The following is a 27,911-nucleotide window of genomic DNA, read 5'->3' as shown; positions in this document are numbered from 1 at the left end:
TGCTGACCTATCACAGCTCAGTTGGTACCCATATGTGGTAGGACCAGAGAGGTGTCTGCTGCCTGACTGGGACAACTTCTCCTCCTGTGGCTGCATGCTGGTGATAATAGAGGCCCCAAAAAAGAAATCCTTGTTGAACTTCACAGATCAGTGATCTACTGGGAAGGTGTTGTCTGAATTCCTATCTTCAATATGAAATTAAAGAAGGAAGTTAATATACCTGTATTTTGTTTTCTTTGTACAAGTGAAATATACAAATGTGTATTTGTATTTTAATAACATCAAAATAGATTTTCAAACTTTGAGTGCTTTATCCTTCCAGCATATTCTTTGATTTGGTTGAAAGTGCAGAAAAACATCTGTCAGTGTCCACAAAAAGATGATTCACTCTAAGTCCTAAAGTCAAATCCCGAGAAATCTGTTCAACATCTAAAATGTATTCTGAAGGGAGGGTGTCAAGAAGCTGGAACCAGGCTGTTTTTGGTGGTGCCAAGCATTAGGACAAGAGGTGGTGCACAAAAACCGATGCGTGGGAAGTTCCACCTGAATATAAGGAAGAATTTCTTTACTGTGCAGGTGACTGAGCACCAGAACAGATTGCCCAGAGAGACTGAGGAGTCTCCCACACCAGAGGTGTTCAAGAACCATCTGGAGCAATCCTGTGCCATGTGCTCTAGGATGACCCTGCTTGCGCAGGGAAGTTGGACCAGGAGACCCACTGTGGTGTATTCCAGACCCAACCCATTCTGTGATGAGCTGTGTTTTCTAGGAGACCACTGTTGTATGGAAAAAAAAATGGAAAAATAATATATTTGAACAAATGTTTGAAAGCCATTGAGTGGAAAATATGCCTTACCTAACATTTTTAGATAAATACAAAACTATTTAATTTAGTTTCAGGATATTTAAAATATGTTGGACTATTTTATGAGGTCCTGGTGTTATGAATTAGGTAAAATTTTGTAATATAGCTTTTTATGATATAACGCTGAGAGAAGAAAGGGAGATCCTGAAATGAACAAACTGTTAAATGATTTGCATTGTTTTAGTAAAAACATTTTGAAAAAGTGAAATTTGATATTATTAGAATGATTGGATCCTAGTTTGGGGTGATATTCTAAATACTTTTATTAATAGATCTCAAGACTGGTTGAGACTAGAAACTTATTTTTCTGTGGACACTTTTGGAAAAGAGTAGCAGGATTTTGCAGAGAAGCAACTGAGACCAGGACATAAGTCTTTATTGATACCCTCTTGTTAATTAAAAATGTTTTCTTGATCAGTATGCAGATTTTTGGTTCTCTTTTCATTAGTTGATAAAGTAGGAAGCCAGGGTATTTGGATCTTTTAGGAATTCCTCTTAATTGAACCATTAAAAACCAGGGCTGCGTGGGGGAAGGGTTGTTTTGGTTTTTGGGTGGGTTTTTTTTTTGTTGTTGTTTTTTGTTAGTTTGGTTGGGGTTTTTTCTCTCTTTCTTTCTTTCTGTCAATTGCAAATCAGGAATGTGTTTCTGTTGAAAGAAAGTATTTCTGTTAAATGCCTACATGCCTGTTGCATTCACTCTGATATCAGTGAAGAGTAAGCACACAAATAACTTGTTTAAATGGCAATCTGAATGAGATCAAATGTTTGCATATGTGATTAGTATTTACTACATTTGACCGATATTTCTTTAGATTATCTGACATATGTTTAAGATAATAAGAAAAGGAAAATATTTAATTTAAGTCTGTTTTTCAAAGTGTTGTGGTACTGTCTCTGTGTTATAAATAGTTTAAAAAACATTTTAGTTAGTTATTTTTAAAGTTTGCGCTAGTGCCTTTAACTAGCCCCTCTAACTTTTGCAGCTGTTACACCAGTTGCAGGCTCACGTCACTTTGTAAGAAAGGCACAACCATCTTCCAGGTTGCCCTGCAAGGTTTTTTTTCTCTATTGAAATTTGGGTATATCATTACATGTTTTGTTCTTAAGCTCTAATATATGTTTTTAGCTTTTGTGATCAGTTCACTGATGCCAACATAGGTGGCTGAATTAATTATACCAAGTGATCAGCAGAAACACTGTTTTAGATGCACTTCCATTTGTCAAAAAAACCTTACAGTATTTCTTTACTGGATGTGTTCAGTTTATTTTATGTACATGCACCTTGAAAGTGTAGTGAGTAAAGCCTGTAAAAGAGTATTTTGAAAAATTTCTGACGTTTTATTGAACTGTGACAATTTTGCTGTTACACTCCTGTGTTTGATTGGAAAAATGTTGTCAGAGATGTCATTGCTGCAGGTTTGTAAATGCAGCTTTAAGCTTTTTCCAGTGGTTATTGTAGTATGAAGGCATATCATCACTCTTTTTGTCTTCAAAATATTATGCAGTGAACAATTCCAAATCCAAGGTTCATCATCGTAGTGGCCAAAAGGAGTTTTGCATTGTTCTGTGGTGAAGTACCTAATAAGTGAAGAAGAGTAGTTATGTTGCTTTTTATTTATGTTAATTTTGTGTATGATCTTACTGCTTTAGCTTCTGCTACATTTGAAGACTTCCAAATCCGGCCCCATGCTCTGTTTGTTCATTCCTACCGGGCTCCAGCCTTCTGTGACCATTGTGGAGAGATGCTCTGGGGGCTGGTGCGTCAGGGACTCAAATGTGAAGGTAAGCTGCAGTGAGATGTAATTTTTCAGTCTAAAGAAGAGACTTTTCTGTGTGTTGTGTCTAATGCTGCTTTTAAATTAGTTGGAGACCGTGAGACCTGTCAAAGGAGTTAACTGATTAGAGAACTTATCTTTTTGACTGCTCTGAGGCATCTTAGATATGGCTCTGTAACCTTGAGTGTAAAAAAACTTTGGTTGATATGTAGTTTTAAGAAAAGACTGGATGTCTTACTCTTTCCTTACAATTTTTAATGAGCCTGTGTCTTGCAGTAATTCAGATTATTTAACTGAAATTACTGTCAATCCATATGAAGTTATAGGAGCTAAGTTTTCTCACTTTGCCACACCTGTTTGACTTCTGGTAGACTAAATCAAATAGAATATACCATTTGCAGTGAGACTTCCTTTACTTCCAAGTGCTGGTCATGGAAATTTCCTGCACTTTGAGACCATAGGTTTTGAAAAATCAGAGAAAAACCACTGGTTGTAGATGTATCTATTTGGAGCTGATAACATTGTCTCTCTAACAATTTGCTAGAATAAAAGAGCAGGGTAGAGGGAAACGTTTCATCAAATTTAAGGCTAATGGTTTTGAATTTGTGTTGCTCTTGAAAAGTCCAAAATTACTTGCTTTTTTGTCTAGTAAACCATAATGGGATGGTTTTAAATTTCTCTTTTCAGGATGTGGTCTGAACTACCATAAGAGATGTGCATTTAAAATTCCCAACAACTGCAGTGGTGTACGGAAAAGGCGCCTGTCAAATGTGTCCCTGACAGGAGCCAGCACCATTCGGACAGTGTCTGCAGAGCCCTCACTCAGCGCCTCAGATGAAGCCCTTCTGGTATGGCATTCCCTAGCTGTAGAGGCCATGGGAGGAGCTGAGAAACAATGATATTTAGTGCTGTAGAATCTGGTTTTGCCTGTTACGGACTAGAGGAGGGTGGTATGTAAATTATAAATTAAGGGAAGGCATCTTGACATAAAAGGGAGGTCACCAGCTTAAGGTATGTGGGTTTAAGGTATGTGTGTGTCACTTCTGATACTCCCAGGAGTCTCCTCACTTGTCAAGAATTAGGTTATTTTTAAAGGCCTAAAGCTGCCACCCATGTTAAATAAGTAGCTGGATCTTGAAGAATCTCTTCTGGAACTAGATGTTGAATTTCTTCTGTATCAGGCCATTATTTCCCTTGGCTTATTGAATAGGAAAGGTTTGCCTCATTAGAGCACTGTGACCCAGACACCACAGCACTAAACTGGGTGTCTGTCACAGATAGGCCTGTCATTAATTAGTTGGAGCCTGTGTGTTTGGCGTATTTCTGGATGTTCACAAGAGACTGGCAGAAATCTCCATTAGATCCTTAAATGGCTCTTTGTGGTGAATGTATTTTTATGTCTGTACTTAGATGTATAGAGGTATATATAGATGTACAGTATACACAAAAGCACATAAACATATGGTGCACTTGTATATTCATTTATATATTAGTTTTCTGAAAGGAAAGCAAGATGTTGATTGGAATAAGTGACAATAGTACCTGTTTTTTAGTTATAGCATGTTTATTCTTTTTAGCACTCATGGTCATAATATACTTGAATCGTTAAGATTTTACACAGTATATAAATGAATCCACTGCTAAGTGAAGGTTTTGAAAACCTTGAGGTTTAAAAGAGAGGAAAGAATTTATAAGTACACACAACAATTATCATGTTTTCCTCTCAATTAGAATATTAAACTTATTAAACTTGACATACTAAAAGGACACTATTGCAAATTATGTAGACATGGTGTTAGATGCAGTACCGTCTATGAACCATAATTATGTACTTATGCTACTGATTATCATTAGTCTAAAGCTACTTGGAAATTAAGGTTAACAGTATGAATCTTTATTTTTAATTGAAAAGCTGCATAAATGAGTAAGGTGCTTAAGTTCTGCAAACTACAGCAACAAATGTTTACGGATTAATCATAATTCTCAGCAGGTTGTGTCAGAAATTACTTAGGCCAAGACAGAAAATTTTGAGGAAGACTGGCCCTAATTCTGATCTCATCTTTAAAAAAAATTCTTAACAATATTTTATGAGTGAGCATCCTGGTATACCATCTATAAATATTCACTTCACTGTACAGTTAAAATGTAGCAAAAATTTTTCAATTTGAAAACATTTTAAATTGACTGTTTTGTTTGCTGACACATTCTTATACAAAACACCTGTTTTTCAAAGCTATATATTTCAAAATGTTTGACAGCATTAAAATTGCCAGTGAAGAGATGCAGTAAGTATTGTCCATACTGCAGGCTATACTTCTCTGAAACCTTGTAAACATTGGAGTCCCTGTGTTGATGATTCAGAGCATCACACGTGCTCACACACGTGCATGCCCAAAGAAAATATATTTGCAGTAGGTGAAGGGATGGGCCTGGAGAAATCAAGTAGTTTTCTTATCTCACTTTTATTTCATGAAATCCTGGTATCATTTACCAGGTTTTTGGAAATGCTCTAACACATGGCTTCTATATGTCTTTTTTTCTGTTTAGTTTTTTTTTCCTTTAAATGTATTTCCATTCCTGTCCTCCCACCCTGCTTTTTTTAATTGGCATAAGCTTTGTCAGTTCTCATGTACCAGGTCTGTCCTTTGGACTCATATCTTCTCCAGTGCTTATGAGATAAGTTTTATGGCAGTTCATATGGTGATGCCAAACAAACCATGCACTTTGGAATGTCTTTCATTTTTCTACAGTCTGTGTGAATATACTGAAAAATATCAACTTTGTTCATAAAAGTGTACCATTCATTGATAATATTGATGTGTTACTTGAATCACTGCTAACAAGCTATAATCTCTGTTATAGCTATCAGTTCTTCAAATAGGACTAAAATGTATTTTTACCCCTAATTACCATGTAGAGTCAGAGCAGTTGAGAAACAATAATTTCTGGAGATCTTTGATAAAGATATAATTATCAAACTGAGTTGTTTCTTATTTTTTTGTTCGTGCTGTGTGCACCTGATAGGAGACACAGCATGTAAACCTGCCTTCTGGAAATGGCATGTATAAAGTGAATAAGTTATGTCCTGTCTTTTGAAATTTTGTAATCTAAAAATCTTTGAGGCAGGGTAGTGTGGAATAACGCAAAATGTACCTATACTTTAATTATCCTTGCATAGGGAACCACAGAAACAGTTTAACTTTGGGTATAAATGTTTTCATTAGCCAAAAAACGTTTCATTTGAGCTGAAAATTGAATGGGCACTGTATTTGAGTACAGCTTTAAAAATCTACCTCCAAAGAATAAAATCTTCTTTTGATTCTTAACTTAGTAGTGTAAAATTCATCAACAGAAATACTAAAAACAAAGTAGAACTAGGAGGATACAATGCAACCCAGATTTTTATGTCTCAGCTCAAATGCCGTTTTAAGCATTTATTCTATAAAAAAGAATGAGAGTATAATATGTTCCCACATTCATGCTTGCTTCTAAAATAACATTATTTTCTGTCTTTTTCTCCCCCTTATTTCTTTGTTCTATTTTTTTTCTTCTTTCCAACTACCTGTCAGTCTCCTGTCAGCCCTGGCTATGAGGTATGTACCGAATTTACTCCCTACCATGCTATTAGCAGCATCCTCTTTTATGATTATCAGTATGAATTTGAAGGCATGCAGAAATTAAATCAGATTTCTTAAGTCCAGATTCCAAAGTGAAGATCATAATTCTTATGCTAAATAGTAAAATTAGTAAACATTAAAATATTTCAATACAAAAGTGACTTTTACATTTGGTTGGCATCAAAGAGGTCATTGGTTAGACTGAAGCCTTATTTTATATTGTAGTGACACATGGGGAAAAAATTGCCTTCACTTTCGGGACTTGGTAATTTGCTGGAATAGAAAATAAACATTTTATTTTTAAGCTGTAACAAACCTCACATTCAAATGCTCACCAGCATACACCATACGACCACTGGGACAGCTCTTTCTTTCATGAACATTGTACAAATAAGTTACAGCTCTATATAAAAAGAGTATCAAGTCTAAATAAAAAAAAAAGAAATTTAAGTGGGTGATTCATTTCAAAGGTTGCTCTCTTTGACTTTCAGTTTGGATTTTTTAAAGAAGTTTCATTTGTTTAAAGTTTCAAAAGCTTTCGAAACTAAGAAGTGTTGGCATCTTTCCCTTGCAGCATGTATTTGGGATGCACATGTTAAAAACACTACATTTTAGAAATACAACATAGTTAGTCTGAGGAATATTTTGTTGTGCTAAAATGAAGATTTCCGTGGCCAAACAACTATTTCTTTGCAATAAGTAACTTTATTTCCTGTAATAGGATGGCTTAGGTTGGAAGGGACCTTACAGATCCTATGTTTCCAACTCTCTACAGTGGTTAGGATCATCTTCCACTAGAGCAGTTGCTCAAAGCCCCACTGAACACTTGCAGGGATGAGGTTTCTATTTCTTCCTAAAACACATACATTCTTACTGTGTGGCCCAGAATTCCAGCTCCACAGAATATCCATAAAGCATATATAAATATAAACCAGTATATACTGTTTAATAATATAAACTGTATATATATAAACCAGTTTTTGTAACATCTAAGATAATTGTGTTCTAAATACAGTCTGATAAATGATGAGTCCACCAATCTGGATGATGGTGGTTTACCCTAAAGTAGCAGTAATTAAAGATAGGTGTGAAAAAAAAAGGTATTTGGAGGAAAAAAAAATTGTATCCTTCTTGTAAAAAGATGTTAGCTATCTATGGTTTTGCTTCAAACTATATTTATATGACACAATAGTATTTTATTTCTATTTTTTAATATATGTTTCCATTATTTTGGGAAGTTTTGTGTTCTAGAAGTAACAAATATAGTAAGGTCATTTTATAAACACACTTGAAGTGATTTTTCAGAAAAAGTCTAGCTGAGCTTTGTTTTTAAAATAGGAGTAATGTGTCTCATGGGGCATAGGTAAGTGGAATGTTACATATTATCTTTGCTTTTTGATGAAGAATCAGGATTTACAGTTCTTTTTTGCAAAATAATTTAATATTTAAAATGTATATAGTTTTAGTGGAAAAGACTACTTTTGTATCACTGACAGAATACAAAGCACCAGGTGCAGCTTGCCTCTGTAGATTTGTTATAAGCAGAGCTGGCTTGAGGCTTTTTAGCTATATATAGAAGAGTGATTCTGTAGAACTAGGACAGGAGATGCTCTGGGAGGGAATTGTCTTGAGTCGTGGGTGGCCATTTTCTCTTTCTTCCCTCACACCCAACACTTAATAGAGATGCCCTTTTGTCGTGGCCCACTGAAATAAGGAGTCCTTGTTTCCAGTGACTCAGAAATAGCCACTCTAGGAGGCCTTTGTTTTCCACTCTCCTGCAGAAGATGCATCTGCTTTTCCAAGTTCAGTCCCTACAGTCTTGTGCAGGGACTCCCTCTCCAGCTCACTGAACTGGAAAATAAAGGCCCTTGAGGGAGGGAATAAGAGAGAGCTGGGATGTTGCAGCTGAGGGCATCTTGGTGCCTTAAACCACTTCTAATTACAAGTCCTTTTCTAATGGCTGAAGTAGAGTTCATTAGACCAAAGATCCTCAAAGGCAAAATTAATATTTTCTTTTGAAGGCACTTGAGTTAACTGTGAATTAATACTGTTCTGTTATGTTTATTCTTGTCAACCTCAAGTTATCTTTCCATGCTCCAGTGATACACACTGCACATTCCTCTCTGTCTGAATGGGAATTTGCTTTCATTGTGCCCATATGTTTAATAAAAACCCCTAAAGATAGAGCTCCTGGATTTTTGCTCCAAAATCTAGAGTTTATTTAAAAATAATAGAAGGTGAAATAGAGGCTTTGAGTAATTGAACTGATTAGTGCCAAATGCATCAGGTGAATGCAGGGTCATGCACTAAACAGAACTAAGAATCGAGAGCTCAGTGAATCAGACACTGAAAATTGAATATAGGAATTTTGATTAATTCCACAATCTTTTATGTATTTTTAAATTTTCTTGCCTTTTTACAATAACTTAAAATAGTTAAACAAATTAAAAGTCAAAATCAAGAAGTATTTCAAATGTAATTCTCTTGAAGTGTTGCATATCTATGATATTCAAAGTGGTACATCTAAGGAAAATTAGGAGCTAGGTTCTTGTAGTTTCTAAGTACTAGCAGTATTGAAAATTGCCAAATGCTGCAGCACACATTTCACTTCCCTGTTGTATCTCTGAGACATCATTCATGATTATTTGGGTTATTGTGGATTGGTAAAAGATGTCAAAACATTATTTTGAGGAATAATTGGAATCAGCACAAGCTTTTATCTCCCATTACCTGGTCTAGGTGTGTTCAATGGTGCTTGCCCTCCCTTCTAATATATTATCTTGTTATTTTGTTTTGGTAACATAGTACTGCCCCCAAACTTACTGCAGGCCTCACCTAGTAGGTTTGTCTATATCTCCTCTGTCCAGACCCAAAACTTTCCAAACCAGTGTCTATGGTTAAGCCTAAAGACATGTCAGTTATCCCTGATTTGGTAAGGATGGTATGTAGACAGTGACAGATGGGACACATTTATACAGGCGGGGGAAAAACCCCAAGATTTTATATGGTAGGATAAATCAGAGTAGTGCAAAGACTATCTTAAGGGTTTTGTATTGAACTATAATTTGGCTGTGATACCTTTGAGTCATCATGTGTGCTTTGTCTCCCCTTTTTATTAGCTTTATTCAGCAAGCATAACGAAGCTGCCAGGTCTGGCTTCTGATGTGGGCCTTCTAATACTGCATGATACTTCCATGGAAATAACTTATTAATTAATATACTTAAATGAAGTACATGATACAAGATCAAAATAAACCTAATATTTTTTAATGAACTTGTGTCTGTAACATGCTGGACAAAAAGCTTTGTGCCATGTAAATCTTACTGTGGCTGCTGGTACTAGCAAATCCGAAAAGAAAGGGCTTTTGTTTTGGGAACCCCCTGGTTCTGAGGAGTCAGCATAGTCCTACAATGCCTCCTGAAACCCAGTAATCTTCTATTGGTACTTTCCAAAATAAGGCAGGTTACAGACAGAGCATTCAAACCACTGTCTGCTGCTATTGATGTCTGAGTAGAAGAACAGTGTATATAATAATAGCCATCTGTGGATAGTTTAATATTAAACAGCTTGTACTGAAGTCAGTTCTTTGATGTGTTTACACATGGGAAAGTGAAATGTTTTTCAGACCATAGCTATCTAACTGTGGTGCTTGTGGCTTTAAATCATACACTTGACTTGGAGAGGAGTGCAAGAAGCCTTGAAAGACAACACAGTTGATTGCAGTCTAAGTGTGGTATTTCAGTATATTTAACTGAAGATTTGTTTCTTTGAATTCACTTAATTGCAGTCACATAGTTTAATTTGTAAAAGAAAGTCAACATTTGCATTGCATTAAAAACAGAGTTCCTGTGGTTACATAGATATCTAGCATCTCACTTGACAGTAGCTTCCTGTGAGGAAATTGTGTGTGAACATATTAAGGCTTTATCCTCTGCCTTTAATATGGGAAGGAAATGCATGTTTCAACAAGTCTGTTTCAACACTATAAATGAAACTTCATCCAAACAGTTACTGCTGTTTGTTTTTTTTAAAATAGACATCAGTTTTCTCTGTTGTCCAAGTAAATAAAAATCCCTAGATTGTGAAAATTTATTCTTTTGTTGAGGCAAACATTTCAATATTGTAGGAATACTTTTGTTATTTCTGATTGAATATCTCAGTGTAAACTACAGGAATAATGTTGCAACACGTCTTAGATGTTGAGCCTGCAAAAGGTTAGCACTTCTTTGTGTAAGTTTTGGAAAAAACCCAAATATTTAGTAGAGTATAGGTTGTGTGGCCTGATCTCTTCTGAGTGAAGGTTATTGACTTGAGCATGTTTCCACAAGCATGATTTGCCAAAATGGAAGTAGTTGCTTTCTGGCTCTTACAGAACATGAATGTTTTGGTAAAGCTTTTCAGAATCCCTGGGATGTATTTAGTGGGACTGTCAAAACCTTTTAAAAGGGGTGAGGCAAATAGCAGTCTCTCTTATCTTTTAGACTAGTCCATGCAGCTGGATTGCAGAGCTGGTCCTTGTCTTTGTTCCCAAGAGCCCACAGGGTCCAAGCAGTCAGCTTTTATTGCTTCCCGTTAGTCCCTTCAGCATCTCCCTACAGTTTCTTTCACTTCTGTGCCTGGAAGGAATAGATGTGAATGCAGCATGATGGTCAAACTCATCCAGGTAATAGGAACAGCTTAATCCATTGGTGGGGAAGTCAGTATTTATTTCAGTTTCTTAATTGCAGTGTAATTTTGCAGTGTATTTGGACAAGGTAGAAAAGACAGGAAAGATCTGCTGAGCTATTTTTACCTTTGGGGGATTGTCTTCTTCCTGCAATGACTGTACAATGATTTTGTGCTTCTGGCTAATTAGACAAATTGTTGTGCCTTCTAGTAGCTTTCAACAAAGCTCACCAGAACTCACATGAGGGGCTTCAATGTATTCCAAAAATTCAAAGAAATTAAACAAGAAGACGAAGAAGCAAGCCATCAGTTAAATAAAAGTCGTGAGAAATGCCCCATGTTGGGGAAAAGATTGGCACATCTGCCTTTTTGGAATTAAAAAACCAAAAAAAACCTAAACGTTTTCTTTTTTTCCCCAAAGTAAGAGTAAGCAAACTGGATTCTATTACATATTGTCAGAGTTAAAACATTATTGAAGCGTCTGGATGTGATCAGTGTCACTGGCTTGGTCGGACCGTCCAGTATTCAGCATATACACACATTTCTTGGTGTTTGTTGTCACTTGAAAAATCATACTCTTGAGCTCTTAAAGTATAGAGTACCTTGCTGGGATGATTGTTCTAAAGGACTATTTAGTATTTGGAACTGTGCAGGCTGTTAGTTTCCATGGTGTAATCTGGTTAAGCAATCATTTCCTGGGAAGTTTCCAGACTTGCTGAGTCAGTAGTCTGGCTGGCTACCAGGAAAAACTCATTTATCTTTCTAACAAACCAGACACACCAGCTGAAGGAGGAGATGCTTTGTGGAGGAGATTCTTGCTTTTCCAGTGAAAATAGTATAGTTCCTGGTTTCCTATGCTTTCAGGGGCTTAACATTGTGGCATCTGATGCTGAGAGTGCTGGAAGTTAGAGTTGAGGGATCTTGACAGGACTTTCGGAGAGTGTTGGGAGGAGAAGCTTATCTGGCAAGAGAGAGGAGGTGCTCCAGCTAATCAGTCAGTCATCAGAGGGTGTGGGAGATGCTCCAGCTGCTGCTGCCATGAGTTATCTGTCAGCAGCTTCCCTTCCCCTGCTACCTTTGAGTGGGACCCAGGGGCACATTGCCTCTGGCTGCAAGAGGGAGGGAATGGAGTCAGGCATATCAGGACTGGGCATACAGGAGTGAGACCAGATCCATGAATTCTGATGTCCTTTCTAGCATGGGAGAAGGTGAAATTTGCCTTTACTTCTTGACCTTAAGTCACTGTAAGTTGAGAATTGCTGGTGCCTTACATGGTATGCTACGGTGCTGGCACATAGCAGCCCAGCACTTGTGGAATGGCAAAGGAAAGCTGAAATACTTTTCTCTATAAATTTGACTTGAAGACTAACATCTAGCAGTAGGTTTTCCAGAGTTTTATGTTTTGTTTAGTATCCATTACTGCTTGAGCTGTAGAGAACACTTACGAATTACTAACAAAAGCTTAGTTATTTGTCTGTTCAGGAACACAGCTTTGCAGCCATGTGAAATGAGACTTGAAGTAATTATTTCAGAAATTATAACTGTGAATTGACTAATACAAATTTTGAGAAAAGAACTCTACCAAACAACACAACAAAAGCTTTATTAATCATAATTCTATTTGATCAAGGCTGATGGTATGATGAGTAACTGTTTCAGAGTTATCTCAGAAACAATCAACTCAATGTAGAGCATCTGGAATTCACTTTTTGTTCAACCTGACATTTTCTCAGAAACATACACTAGCACATTAAACCTGAAAAATTTGCCATCAATCTGAGCAAAAAAAGCAAATATTTTGCTCCATACTTGTACTGTACCACACCTGAGATTTGATCAGACATCTAGGTCGGAGCCAAAGCTGTAGGGAAGGCCGTCTCTCTCTGTTAATCATAACTGCCCAAGATTAGTCTCAGTACATTTCAGCAACACTGCTGAAATTTCTAAAATCTGCAAGGCATTTGGTGAGGAAAACAGCCAAACCAGTTTTCTAAAATCCTTTAAGCATGAAGTCACCTAGGTATAAATAATTTGGACTTTGCAGTATTCGGTTGCCAAAATATTTTTTGATTAGGCAGTAATTTGGAAAATTAAGACAAAGAGTGATCATAGAAAATAGGTTTAATTTAGATTATATTAGTCGGGATTTTAAGAGAGATTATAGCATTAGGAGATATTTGGATCACTTTTACTGCAGGCAAGGGTAAGTTTGTCAAGAAATAGCTCTAGTGATAAGAATGGTAAACTGAAATATTAGTTTGTTGCAGTGACATTATGTAAGGAAAAGAGTTCTAATGATTGCTTTTATTGTCTCACTCCTTTTCAGTTAAACTTCATTTTAAGAGACTAGCATCACTACATGTCCACCAAATGTCCATTGCAAGTAGTGATTAGAAGTAAGAACCCTTTCGGATTTTTTTAATTCAAAAAGAAAATATGTACATTAAATTGTAGTATGTCGCAAGTAAAACTCTTCTTGTGGACGCTGAAGAGCAAACTCAGGGCTAACTTTCTGGTCATAGGGTAGGGTTGAGGCTGTAACTTGTAAGGCACTGAAGTAGGACTATGAGGTAGCATCAGTCTGGACCAAAATTGTTTCTATTCTACACAGGCGTAAAACTGTCAGAACTGCACTTCTGTTTCTCACTGCTCCTTGTGAGCTTTGCCCTGTCCACAGACACTGAGGGCTGTAATTTCCAGCCGGCTCCTACTAGCTGAGCAATGCAGTTTGTGCAGAATATGTGGCTCGTTCTTCTGTCCTGATGGTCTTCTGCCTTCCGTTTTGCAGCCTGTCCATGTTGACTTCATAAAACTTAGTGCAATCTGCCTTAGAAATATTAGGCAAATTTTATTAGTAGGTAATAAATATGGAAGAAATGTTGTCTCAAATTGAGACTAATTAATTGTTTGGATTTTTTTAATATGCACAAGTGCTTTGCAGAGCATGAAGATTTAAACCTCAGGAAGTAATAAACCCATAATATCAGACTACGTACTCAGAATTTTTCCAATTTTATTTGTGATAAAGAAAAGACAGATGCTTTTTTCTTTCAATCTAGTTTTTTTGTGGTGGCCATATGTACCTGGCTCATACAATGTATTTTGCATATTTTTCCTTTATTTGAAAGGACTATTAGTGCAGTGGATCTTTATGCCTCTTGGAAAAGACACCTAATTCTACAGTATAATCAAAGAATTCATCTTTGCAGCAAGAAATCTTTATGAACTTTGTAAGGAAGAAATTTATTTTCCCCCATGGCAAATACACACTGAAGGCAAAGCCGGAAACTAATTCCTTAGGTTCTTCTACCATTAAAATGGCTTCTCAATTCCTCTTTACTCCAAAAGATAGAAGCATACAAAAATGTATTTTTCTATATTTTCATGACTGGAAAATAGTAATCAGATGGAGGAATTTCTATAGCATTATGTGTTTGAATCTGAGCAGTGTTTCAAGTTAATGTCTACGTGAAGCTTCATCTACTACAGTTTTTGAACAGTGCAGGCTCACTCTGAGTGATTTGTTTTCTGGTGTTCAGTTATCTGATTATTTGTGGATGATAATGAGAAGGTGTTTTAAATAATCAAGCTGCATTTTCTCTTTTTTTTCTCCTTTCAGTGTTAATTGTGGGTGTAGTTTGGTTGTTTCTCAACAGCATGTATTAGAAGAAAGCAGTTTTCTAGGCGAGTTAGTTTTCTGGGTTAATTATCATAAGTACATCTAAATTTAATAGAGAAAATATGGTAACTCATTTATTCCAGAAATTCTTTGGATTTCATGCCTTAAACTGTATGTCTCACATATATATATATATATATATATATACACACACACACATAATAGGTATTTAAAAGGGTGTGTGTGTATATATGCACACACACACCTTTAAATACCTGTTGTGATCTATTGTGCATAATCTAAATGTAGTAAGGTTAGCAGTAGCAAAAATTATAAAGAAACAGTTTTTCTGTAATTTACCTACAATGCATACAGAGTAACGTAATAATTTTTTAAAGTTTATACAAAAAATACAGCCTTCAAAAATTACTTTTGGTGTAAAATAGAAAATAAGAGGTAAAAATGGTTTTATCAATGTAAAATGCTTTTCTAAGAAATTTTGGTGAGCATTTTAATTTTGATTAATTTTTTTTATAAAAACCTGTTTCAGTTACAACTCAAAGTATATGATAGTAGTGTTGGCAAAGGTGTTCAATAGCATCCAAATTTTTCAAAAGCAGTTCGAGAGAGGCATGATGCATGTTCTATTAGTGTTCAAAGGCACTTACATGACTTTTTATCACATATGACAGTGTTATTGAAGAGAGGGAATATATGAATATGATAGTCTTTACAAAATGAATACAAAACTCCTTTTTATGTATTTTACAGCAAAAGACACCATCAGAATCATACACGGGGCGAGAGAAGAGGTCGAATTCACAGTCCTACATTGGACGGCCTATTCAACTGGACAAGATTTTACTGTCTAAAGTTAAAGTGCCTCATACTTTTGTCATCCACTCCTACACACGTCCAACAGTTTGCCAGTACTGCAAGAAACTTCTCAAAGGGCTTTTTAGACAGGGTTTGCAGTGCAAAGGTAAGTAAATGTCCTTTAGGAACATAAAAGCTAAGCATAATAAAATTAATGAATTAGTGTTTGAGTGGTTGCTATGTAGCCTTATTCATGATTTCCTCACTAAACTGTCTGCGTGTAGGCACATGTACAATTACACTGGATTAAGCTGCAGTCAAAATTACAGTAATTGGTGTTCTGTAGGAGCTGGCTGCGTGGCTGTTCATTCTTACCCTTTGGTGTATGTGCAATAGCTCACATTTTTCATTCAGGTGTAAATGATCTTGTATTTGGCATAGGGGAACCTGTGCTCACAGGAGAATAGTTAACATAATGGACTATATTCTTATCTTCATTGTTGTTGATCTACTAAAGTCCTGTGTGTAAATTGAAGAAGCATATGCCTGAGCCTCAGCAGCTCAGTGCTTTGGGGAAGTTGTAATGGAAGTAAAATAGGATGGGGTTATATGAGAATTTAAACCCACATTTTTTCAGTGTGACTAACGTGCTCTCAAGTGTCATGACATTGTATACCTTAGTAGGTGCTGAAGTGAGTCAGGCCCCTTGGATTGCTGGCTCACCTTGGCCAGCCTTAGCCTGTAAATACAAAGCATTGTGCATGCTATGGGGTTGGAATGGTGGCTAATGGAGGCTTAAAATCACCTTCCTTCTATTACAATAAATAATAACTATCATAAAATTAATCAGTATACTTTGTGCTACTTCTTTAAACTCTGCAAAATTCAAAGTTGCATTAATTTAACTTAAGGTGTGATTCTGATGCAATTTAACTAAAATAAAATATCTATCAAAGCTTCACCTATTTCAGTTCATTTTGAATTCTGGTGATCTAAGCAAATATTAACCAAATTAAAAAAATAATATTTATCTGTATTTTGGCACTCCTGTACCTCTAGTTGGTGTTTGGATCAATCTTAAATAATTGCAAGGTATGGACAGCCTTAGAATTTTTTTTTCTTTCTGTCTCTGGTTTTCCTGGTGTGTTAGTTACTTACAGGTCTTAGTTTAGGTAAAATGTGTTCATAAGCCAAAAGAAAACAATTCCCATGACATATAATGAAGTGGAACTTACACATAAGAAAGGAGTAAAAAAAAAAAAAAATTGAAAAATAGGGAAAGGACTGAAGGAACCCGTAGTTGGAAGCAGTCCAGAAGTTGCCTTGTGATATAAAAAAAGAAAAATTTTCTCACTGAAAATTGTTGGCTAGGGTTCTCCTGTTTCAATTTTCAGTCATCAGTATTTCCTATGTAGTCAGTTCCTTAAACTGCAGCTGATACACTGCAGCCCATTCTGCTTCTTTCACTGGAAAGGCAGCTCTGGCTTTGGAGCCAGGCATTTGTGTCTCCTCATCACTTGCCTAGATGAGCTGAGCACCACTTTGGCTGCTGTAGTGCTGCTGTACCCAGCTACCCTTGGAAAGGCATTTTTTCCCCTCAGAAATGTGTTTCTAGCATCTTCATCCTGTCCCTTCCACTGACAGGCAGCATGGAGCCGGGCTAGTGCACACTCTCTGAACATACGACTTGTATTAGTGAGATAGGGCCTAATAGCTATAGGCTGGGTAGCAGGGAAAATATAGTTGTGTCACAGAAAAAGAAATAATTTGGCTGTTTCCCTTTTTCACTTATCAGACTGTAGATTCAACTGTCACAAACGCTGTGCTCCGAAAGTGCCAAATAACTGCCTGGGGGAAGTTGCCATTAATGGAGGTAAGTTGCGTTAACAATTGCTCCTGTCATTGTTTCAACCATCAGTTAAACAAAAGAAATGTAAAACTGTGATGTGTACAAACACACATGTTTCCATTGCTTGGGAGTGGCCTTTCCTGTGCAATATTTCTGTTGTATGTCGAAGATGAAGTGTGGGAGGAATGCTGCGAGTAGCTTATACACCATCCTTTAGGAGGGTTTCTTCCAAATAGGGGGCACTGGCAGACAGGCTAAGCTCTGCCACAGAGGTGGTGTCAGCAGCAAAATGGCCCCGTGATAACACCTGGTAAATGCAGAATGCCAGAGGAAAGCCAAGCATGTGAGAAGTTGGTGCTCACCTGTCAGCTAGAAGTGCAACATTTTCTTTCATTGGGAGTGGAGAAAAAAGTGGTTATGGATGATCTTCCTGAGAAGGAAAAACACACCTACAAGGACTAGGAATGCCCTTCAGAAAAAAAAAATCTGCCATTCACTGGTGGCATAAAACTAATCATACCAGTTGCCACAAATCAGGTCTTGACTATCTGCTGATCTTCCCATGCATGTGCTGCTGGTGTTTGAGTTAAGTATAAGGGTGTATGGGTAGGCTTGACAGACAGTACTGGAAAAAAAGGAGTGGCTGTAGATGAGTTGTTGATTGCCTTGAAAATATCACTTTCCTATGTGATAAGGGAATGAGAAATGTGGTGAAGTGCTCACTTTCTAATCTATATTACTGTGTTGTCAGCCTAAACTGCTTCTGAGGTTAACTATTACCTTATGATGCCTTCTTTTTCCTTTAAATCAGTGGTCTACTTTATTGAAGACATATCAAGAAATTCCAAAATTAGGAACATTAACTAATATTTTTCACAGTATTTCTCATAGTAGTGTTACTCTATCACTATGAAGTTTTTATGTTTAATAGGAAAATTCCTACAGGTACTAAGTATTCCACTTGAGATGTGACAAAGTGCATGATTTTCTGGAAAGTAGATGATGTCTTCCTGTTGAATGTCCTTTCTGATGCACCTGTCATTGGATTCTTGGAGTCACTGGTTTTTTTCTTTTTTTTAGTCTTGCCCCATTTATACCTCACTTAACCGTTTTAGTGTTGCACCATTTATACCTCACTTAACCATCAACCATCGCACAGCACAACTATTTCTTCAGGAGTGCAGTAACGTTCCATTGATAGGAGTGTAAAGTTTGCCCTGAGATTTGTAGTCAGAGAAAGTAACTAAATCTGCTCATAAATGATAACCATTTTTCCACATAGATGCAGTTTTAGAGAGGAGCTATTGATCTAAAGTGATGTGAAAAGAGAGGAAGGAACATAAGTTTTGTTTCTGCACAATATAACTAAATGAACAAAATTTACACTTGTTTCTGAATTACTCCTCCAAATTCCCACTTTCCATCTGAGGTAGGTGTATTTCATCCCTACAACACACCACCCCTGCCCTCTCCCCACCTTTGCTTCACAAGCAGCACGCTACTTTTGTTTGAACTTTCCTCCTGACACGTGAATCTGATGCTGAGCTCATGGGAAGTGATAGTTTGTCTCAGGACAGCTTGTGTAGAATCACTTGGGCTGAGAACACATATTCTGGGCTTATTCCAAGTATATTCCTTGAAGATGGCAATCTTAAAATTTATAGAACTTGGCTTTTATACACCAAATAATATTCTTAGTATGGTATACATAGAATCCTCATAGTACTCTGAATTGTGTGCCCTGAATGATTGATAGAGGGTGCCTGTGATTAGCAAAGGCAATTTTATCTTGTATCCCATTTGTATTTCCTCAGTAATTTGGTTCACATTATTTTCAAACTTAATAAACAAAATACAGTATCTGTCATTTTGTCCATCTGCTGTGTGATGCATCTTCCCTAAAATAGTAAGTGAAAGAAGAGTTGAGTAATGAAATTTCAAGTGTGGTCTCTTTAGTAAATGCATTATATACAAAATGTAAGGAGTTATTTTTAACTGATTGTAGGTTTATTAAAAATAGATATTTTAAAAGTGTTGTAGGAATAACAGAGAGAGAGAGCTTTGCACTGTGGAGTATCATTTATGACTGAATGACTGGTTCTGCTAGAGATGAAGTGTGTGTCTCTTAATCACACATCAGTAGTTTATATCCAAATATCTTAAGACTACTGTACATGAAAACAAACTTTTCTGATGTGCCCTTCTAATTTCAGTGAAATGCCATCAATTCCAATCATTTTTCTGTCAGACAATTCAATGTGCTTCTTCCTGTGTTACATTGCCTACACTGGCTGTCAAGAACCTTCCTCCACACAATTAGGCAAAAGTTGCTAGGAGAAACTATTTGATGCGTTCCATGTGATTTTAACCTTACTTCAAATTTCTGAAACATTGCAAGATCCCAGAGAAAGCAATGCTGTCTGACTGAACTAATGATTTTATATTCCAAATAAATCCATTCACAAGCAACAATGCAACAAAAAATTGTTTCTTACTCTGATCTTGCTTGGGCATATTTAATTTGGAAACAGGAAAGTTAAATGTAATTTAAATGTAAGATGGATGGTGCTATTAATGCTATGCCACAGTCAAATCAGCTAAACCCTAAGACTTTAGTTTTGGTGCTTGTTTAGTATTTCTTTTCTAATGGCAGGGAGCAGTGTTTCAGTGATATTGATGATTGTGCTGTTTTGTGCAGGCTTCACAGAAAACTCTGTTCCTGTGCAAAGGAATATACAGTTCATGTGATAAGTAATTGTCTACCTGTATTGTCTAGATGCAGGCAATAGACTTGCAAAGAGAACTTGAGTTTTTTGGAAGCTTAAAATGTGCCAAGATGTTGTAGTTGGAGTATCACATGTTTTTAGATAATAACTTGAGAAATGGTATTCCAGACCTTCTTAGTCCTGGGGCTGAGTCTGATGTGGTCATGGAAGAAGGGAGTGATGACAATGACAGTGAAAGAAACAGTGGCTTTATAGATGACATGGAAGAATCTATGGCTCATGATTCAGAGATGTCAATGACAGGATGCCATAGTGACAATGGAGAAATGCAGGATGCTGATCTGGATCACGATGAATCTAACAGGATGATCAGGTGAGCTGGGCAGTGAGTGTTCCTTCCATCTTCCTTTGTATTTGTTTGTACAAATCACGTCTAGGGCTCAAGGGGGAATGTACAAAGTCACTGTTCTCACTCATTTAGAATGGGGAATGCTGGTGAAGTGTACTGAGACTGCTTCACTGATTATATGCATTTGTAATTTAAGAGAAGCTTTATTGTCAAGTTGAAGTGGCATTTGAAAACTTATGCAAAAATAGTTCTTACAGGTCTGTTCTCATATGAAAATTATGTGAAACTATTTGTGCATAATTACTAGTAAAATATTTATTTATTGTTTACTTAATTTCCAAGGCATTCTTTCCCTGGTTTAACAGTGCAATGCCTTGACATTTAGATAAATAAACAAAAAGTGTAAGTGGCTATGGCATACTTGGATCTAGATTTTTGTATTTTTAGATGCCTTTATTAAAAAGGAAAGTTTGACAAACTTAAAGTAGTAATTTGAAGCAAATTAAAAAATAGATTAGTGCTTTGAAATGACTGTTCAGGAAAGAAAACAGGAACTGAGTTGTGCAATGTACCTCAGAAGTGAATTAAGAAGAAACATTGACTTATTGGAACTGTCTAAATAATATGGAAAAAATAGAGATTATTCCTTATAATTAATGAGGCACCTAAATGAGGAACATAAATGAGGAAATTTAGGGAACTTAAAATGAATTAAAGAAATTTCAACTGTAATTTCCTTTATGCAAGGGATCTATAACTTATAAAACATTTTTCATTAACATGTCTGTTTGACTTGTAATTTCCTCTTTTATTTTGCTTGTTGGGAGTCTCTCTCAGTAATATGTTCTTATTTCTTATTTATGTTCCCTTATTTCTGTGTTGCTGTCATACACCTGTTGCACTAATAGAAGGCAATCCATTTCAACAATATGCAGTTTTACTTCATGCAGCAGTAAACTACTTCCATATTTATCTGCATAGATAGGGATGATATATGTATGATATATAGACACCTTGTAGCATTGGAATATGAGCCTGTGCTTAGATCACTAAATCATTGTCACAGAACATTGCAAATTTCCAAGTTTTATGAAGCAGACAGCATTGCAAGTTTTCAAAATTAAAATACCCAATTGTGCTAATAAAGCATTTATGACTAAGGTACATGTTTTACTTATGTAAGAGAGATTCCTCCAGTAATACCTCTCTGCACTTATTTCTAAGGGTAATTTGTGTATCCATGGATATTTTTTAAGTGATCCATATAAGGCAAATAAAAAATAAACCTCTTGTCAGCACAGACAAGAATAACTGAATAGAAATTGCAGATGGTTAAATCATTTTTAGGCAGAAAAGAGATATTAAGTATATGTTATATACTTAATTAAACTTTCAGATAGTGCTTTCTGCATTTTGATGGGAAACTAACAATTCATAAAGCTTATTTCCAGGATGCATTACAGCGAAGCAGGGCCACCTGCAGACATCTACAGTCACAACAACTTTGGGAACTTAACATATTATTCTTTTCCTAACCACTGTCAGCCCTTTTTTTTTGGAGTTGTTGCACCAATAGCTTTGCTAGCAGGGCATAATACAGAAGCAGTTCTGTGCTCTGTTTTCACAATGCAGCATCACTGTTTAAATTTCTGCCAGAAACAGCCAAGTATTCATGTCTAGGACTGAGCAGATTGAGTCCATATTCCATTACACAGAATCTGCTTTAGGAGTTGCTAACTCTAACAGCGAGGATGATGGGCTAGGTTGCCTCTGGTTACTACTAGATTTTATCTGCTGGTGCTATCAGGCATGCTGTCACATTGCCATGGCTTCCCAGCTTGCTGTGTGTTGGCTGAATGGTAGAAAGTTGCAGTGTGCAAACCCTACCAGGCAGTAGGGTTTCACCTTTAGTCTTTGACCGTAGAGTAGCTTAAATCTCTTTCTCTGAGAGGTTCCAGCAGATTCTCTGCTGTGGCTGGCCAGGGTGTGTGCAGCTGGGCAGCTGACATGTTTTCTACTCTGTAAGGTGGCATCACTCCATTGTGTGTTTGAGCCCAGGCAAGATCACAGGACAGTAATCTGATGGACAGTGTCTGTGTAGGTTCTGAGAGATTCAAGATCAAGTACTGCTCTGAATCATGCATAGCACAAGCTTGATCAGTGCTCCCACAGCCTAGCTAAGGCCCTAGTCATTTGCCCATTTTCTTAGCTCATCTTTAGAAATATTTTGGAATAGTGTATGTAAGCCTTCAGAAGGTCTCTGACGTTCCCTTGGTGTAGCATTACAGCCTTTTTTCTTTGTAATCTCAAGATAATTTAAATGACAAAACAAAATAGTGTACAAACCAGGTTGGCTAACAATGATAAAAATACATGTGAATATTTTCTATGTGTGTGTATACATGTATTCTGATTTTAAAGGTTTTTTTTTTCTTTCTGTCCAAAGTTATCTTCTTTTTAAAAGCCTTTAATGATTTATTCTTAAGCCCTTCAACCAGCAACAATATTCCATTAATGAGAGTGGTACAGTCTGTGAAGCACACAAAAAGGAGAAGTAGCACAGTAATGAAGGAGGGTTGGATGGTTCACTATACAAGCAAGGACACACTGGTAAGAAATGTCACGGAAGACCTGTCTTCCACTAAATGTTATGTTGTAGTATGGAAACAAATTCTAACAATACTCGGACAATTTACAGTCACTCATGTAAGGCATTTTTTGCAATTTTTATGATTCCTAAAGTCCCAATACGTACCATAACTGGGACTGGCACTGCTTGTGAGAACAGGAGACAGTTAAAACATGCAAAAACCATCTAAATAAATCCATTGCATTATCACAGGCAGCCAAATGTAAAATCATTCTTAAGGAAGTGAAACCTAATGTTAAGGGGTTCTGTAAAGTAGCTTTACTTCCCAGCTACACTTTCTCTGATACCTTACTGCCAGTTGAATTGAGACTTTTGTAAAGTAGGTTTAGTGTAGAAAAAGCCTATTTTCATTCTAACCTGCTAAAAAATGAATAAAGGCTTCAGTATGTGACCTTCAAAATTGAACTGGGGTGTTAGAAGGGATACAAGAAGAAATTTCAATTGCATTAGTATCATGCATATCAGCAAATTGTGCTGAATGTAATGCAGACAACAGAATGAAATTTTAAATTTTTAAAACTTGTACATTTTTAACACAGCTATTCCTGAAATAGCAGAGCATAAGAAGAGGTCTATAAATTCTAAATTCAATTAGAAAGTTTTCATTAAAATCTTGTAATGTAATTGGGTCTTTTATCGTTCACAGTACATCTCTTCAAACTAAGGAAACATTTTGGCAGTGGTGCTTTTGCAAAATGAACATTTCATTAATTTACTTGTTTTTCACTGCAGAGAAAGCGACACTACTGGAGGCTGGACAGTAAATGCATTACACTTTTTCAAAATGATACTGGAAGCAAATATTACAAAGTAAGAAATTTTTTTCAACCTCTTTTCATACCAGCAGAATATAAGGACTAAATTGCTAAATTGATGCTTACTAAAAGTACAATAATAGTGTAACTTCTGTCTAGTTTTTGGTTCTTTGGGGTTTTTTTATTATTTAAGCTGTGTACGTGTGTTTTGCTTTTCAAAAACAAGTCTCTGATCAGAAAGGTATCAGCTCACAAGGACCTATAAGATGTGTGTTGTGGAAATGAAAAGTTTTTGTTTGAGAAGTCAACAAGGTTTTATTTTCTAAAGGAGTTTTCTTAATATATGGATGGCCCCGCTCTTTCTCTGAAGGTACCTCTCTACTGTCTTTGATAAGTTCATTTAAATAATTAAAGTTCTATTTAGTCTTGGAAAGAAACATTTAGTATTTTACCATCAACAGTTGTCTGTGTCACAGAGTTTCCGGTTACAAGAGGCTTTTTGTTTGTACAAGAAGCATGTGGTAAAAGGCAACAACCGATATCATAAACTAATCAAATAAAGCTCATGCTGAAGTTCTTTATGTTGATAATCTTTGCACAGAAAGTAAAATATTTTTTTCATTTTAGGAGATCCCATTGTCTGAAATTTTGTCTCTGGATCCTGCAAAAACTTTCACTTTGCTGCCTCAAGGAGCCAATCCTCATTGTTTTGAAATAAGCACAGCAAATATAGTCTACTACGTTGGAGAAAACGTAGACAGCCTCTCAAGCGTTCCGCTGAATAACAGCGTTATCAGCAGCGGTGTGGGCGTCGATGTGGCGCGAATGTGGGAGATGGCCATACAGCACGCCCTGATGCCTGTCATCCCCAAAGGGGCGCCCTCTGGGTCAGGAGCCAGCCTGCACAGTAAGTCTGCTCATTTCCTCCCTTTCTCATAAGGAGAACCACCTCTCGAATGGCATGGCTCAGTCCTCTGCACACCTTGAAAGGATGCATTGCACAGCTGGTAAAGGCTGTTCTGTCATGGGTTGTCACTTGTCTTCTGTATTTTAAACACCATGGTTTCTCATCCACGTGTTTTCAGTAGGACATCTGTATTGATATACAAGATATAGATATTTTAGTAAGCAAATAGTTGTGGAATTAGTAAGGCTTCTAATTCAGGTTTCTGTTGTTGGTGTGAGGAATAGCCTCCTTGTGCAAAGGGATGAAATTTTCTGAGCTCCACTTCAGAGCTGATAGATTTTTTTTCTCATCCTGAATGTAATTAATGTTTCTAGCTGTCTGCAGAAGCAGCTCTTCAGTCTTTAGGTCACTGCAGCACAGATGATATGCTCCCTTTCATCATATTTGGCTGTACATCTGCCTCAAACATTGTCCCAGGCTGAGATGCAAAGAGCTCAAGTGTGAAGAAAGCTATTCTAGGCACAAGGCATGTGCGTTATCCAGGACCAAAAGAATTGAATATATCTTAGCTTCCAATTTACATACCTTTGTGTAATTCTCTAGCAATGGTGACAGTTTATGTAAACCAAATATGAGACCTGTTTAAATCTGTCTTGGGTACTGATAGTAAAGTAGCACAGAGCAAACAATTCCTCACCACTAGCCGTGTGCTGCTGTGGCTGCTCTGTACTTCTGTTCAGCCTAGTGAGTGTAAAGAGAATTTGGATATGTCTACATAATTTGGATTAGACCTTTTGTTGCAATATGCACCCACTTTAGCACTTGACATCTGGATGCTGTTAATGCAGCACAAATGCTAATGAGACCACAAGCCCTTCAGGAGCCAAGTAATACAACAGGCTGTGGCATTGCTTCTCCAGGCACAAAAGCTCACACATCAGATTAGATCAGCAATGTCCTTTGCTTTCTCAAATGGGAACTTGTATAAAATAGTGTCAAATTCTGGATGTCATTTCTGTCAGACTAGTTGCCTAGTGCCCCTGGTTTGAGTCCACTGTAGCTAAACAAATCACCAAAAATGCTGTACTGGGCATGACAGCTGTCTTATCTCCCTCTTGGGAAGTTTGAAAAATTTCTTTACAAGTTAGTAGCTGTCTTTGGGTTATATGTGCAAAAATTAAGGTTGTTTGAGACCTTTAGAGCAATTTCTTGTGGACAGTGAGAATGATAGCAACCTTCTTTCTTTTGCTCAAACTCTAAGACTTGTCTTTGTCCATACATTTTTTCATGTAAACACAGCAGTGCATATATTTGAAGACAGATTGGCAATGATTAAAAGCCTCTCCATAACTGAAATATTCTATGCCAAAAGCACTCCTCCTAAGGAAAGGGAATAGGCCATAATACTCATGTTACTTACTGCAACTAGGATTACTGCTGATGGGAAGTAGCAAGTGTCTTCAGTGTGTAGTATAGGCCTTATAGTAGGGGACACTGTTTTGAAATTTTTACTTAAACAAATAGAAATTCAGCATGAATGGGATTCTACACAGAAGTAGGAGACAGAAGTGACCATGCTCCACAGAAGCATGCTTTCCTTCCCAAAGTATTGTCGTTGTGTAATGCAGTTAGCAGTAGGCATATGCTGAATTTTGCCTCAGTAAGTTTGCAGTTCAAATGCTTATGACATGCTTATAACATCCTAAGCTCCACATTGATAGAAGTTGGATCTGGTATTTCTTTTATTACAATGCAGGTGCAAGGTTTTGTTTCCATTATGTCTCTTTTAATTTTTAAGTTTTAATAATGTCTGTTAAGCCAGTTGAAATGTGTATGCAGTCTAATTTGAATGTGTATTTGCCTTCATCTGAATATCATCAAATACGTTTTAGGTGACTAAATAAATGAAAATTATTATTAAATCCCTAAATTAAATAACTAAATGAAACCAGTTTAATTGCAGTTGTTACTTGGGTGCAGCCTCAAAATAAAGCCTCAAAATAAAATGGGAAAAAGCAGTTAGAAGCTTATTATGAGACTTCACTATTAAAAAACTTATTAATGGATTGTATAATTCTGGTTTTTCCCCACACTGCAAAGCTGTTGTTAAATTCATGTGTTGTGGGCTGGTATAATTTTATATTAGCTGGTAGACAAATGTGCTGACCTAATTGGTCCAATTTCTAGAGCTGTCAGTAGATACTGATGTAATATGAATGTCATTTCCTATTACTACATGTTTGAACTAAAAGCACAGCAATCTAAAGTATACTTTGCTTTCTTCCCCAGGGGATATATCCATCAGTATCTCTGTGTCAAACTGCCAAGTCCAAGAAAACGTGGTGAGTGTTCTCTTGATGCTGGTGCTAGACATGCTATTATTAAGCTGGCACAGTCATTGATCTGATTTTCAAGCGGAGTGTTAGGGGAGTTCCCATCAGCCATTTCTCATTTACTTTGAAGAAATTAACAAACAATTAGCTTTTTAAACTTTTGATAAAAACCATCTTCGCGGCACCTTTTCTTGAGATGCAAGAATTATGTGTGGGTAATTTCACAGGCTTTAGCTGTGGGTCTGTGTAGGATGTTAATTACCAAATGGAAAAGCGAGGTGTAGAAATACTGGTTCATGGAATTTGTCAACTGAACTTTGTAAAACTGACCACAAAACTTGAAAAATGTACCATTTCCTGTCATAACTGAGAGATCAGATATTCTTTGTTGTACAAAGATGAAACTCTGTGTATGCAAAGAAAGAGTTGCATACAAATATCAAAACGCAGAGAATTCTGGGTTTCTTTTACTCTAAGACAGTTAGACATAGGTCATGTAGTCAAGTTAAGCAGTCACACTGCTTGCTTTCTATCTCATGGCAGATGGAAAAATAGATTCTCCCTACAGCCAGCTAAGCTTTGGGACAGCTCTGGTAGTTGTCAGAAAAAGACTGCAAAAAGATTGCCTGCTAGGGATGTGTCCATTTGTTTCTTAAAAAATAAGACAGCCTTTATTATGAACTAGACCCTCTTTTACTCTGTTGTATATGCTGCTGGTTAAATATCAGGAAAATAAAGCTGAGCTGCAAGATTTGATGTTTGTTTGAGTCTCCCAAATGAATCTGCTAACAGCTTGTGCTTTAGCCTGTGTTACAGCACTGAGAAATAGTGAGAAATGAGACTGCCTCTCTGGCACAAATGGAATATTTTACCCCTCTCAGTGAACCTGTTGAAGATTCATCAGCTTTTACAGCAGTTACAGTTACTATGGCTTGTAAGAAAACACACCGGAAATTTTTGGCAGATAATATATTTTAAATGTAC

General features: G+C 36.6%; 1 protein-coding gene across 2 annotated transcripts in view; it reads left to right on the top strand.

Annotated features, from left to right (window-relative positions):
• PRKD1 (protein kinase D1) overlaps positions 1–27,911 on the top strand; it is a 114,176-nt gene that overhangs the window by 68,937 nt on the left and 17,328 nt on the right. Inside the window, exons 3-12 of one of the 2 annotated variants that reach the window (XM_059474638.1) lie at positions 2,516–2,647; positions 3,328–3,488; positions 6,210–6,233; positions 15,314–15,524; positions 17,154–17,231; positions 20,102–20,306; positions 22,769–22,892; positions 23,665–23,742; positions 24,315–24,594; positions 26,884–26,936. In XM_059474638.1, the coding sequence (XP_059330621.1) occupies positions 2,516–2,647; positions 3,328–3,488; positions 6,210–6,233; positions 15,314–15,524; positions 17,154–17,231; positions 20,102–20,306; positions 22,769–22,892; positions 23,665–23,742; positions 24,315–24,594; positions 26,884–26,936 (1,346 nt within the window). The remainder of the gene's footprint in view (positions 1–2,515; positions 2,648–3,327; positions 3,489–6,209; positions 6,234–15,313; positions 15,525–17,153; positions 17,232–20,101; positions 20,307–22,768; positions 22,893–23,664; positions 23,743–24,314; positions 24,595–26,883; positions 26,937–27,911) is intronic. The other variant, XM_059474639.1, reaches the window with a different exon arrangement.

Source organism: Ammospiza nelsoni, chromosome 6, assembly GCF_027579445.1.
Source record: "Ammospiza nelsoni isolate bAmmNel1 chromosome 6, bAmmNel1.pri, whole genome shotgun sequence".
In the NCBI taxonomy this organism is placed as follows: Eukaryota; Metazoa; Chordata; class Aves; order Passeriformes; family Passerellidae; genus Ammospiza; species Ammospiza nelsoni.
The sequence above is the reverse complement of the archived record's forward strand: the minus strand, read 5'-3'. Positions and strand labels throughout refer to the sequence as shown.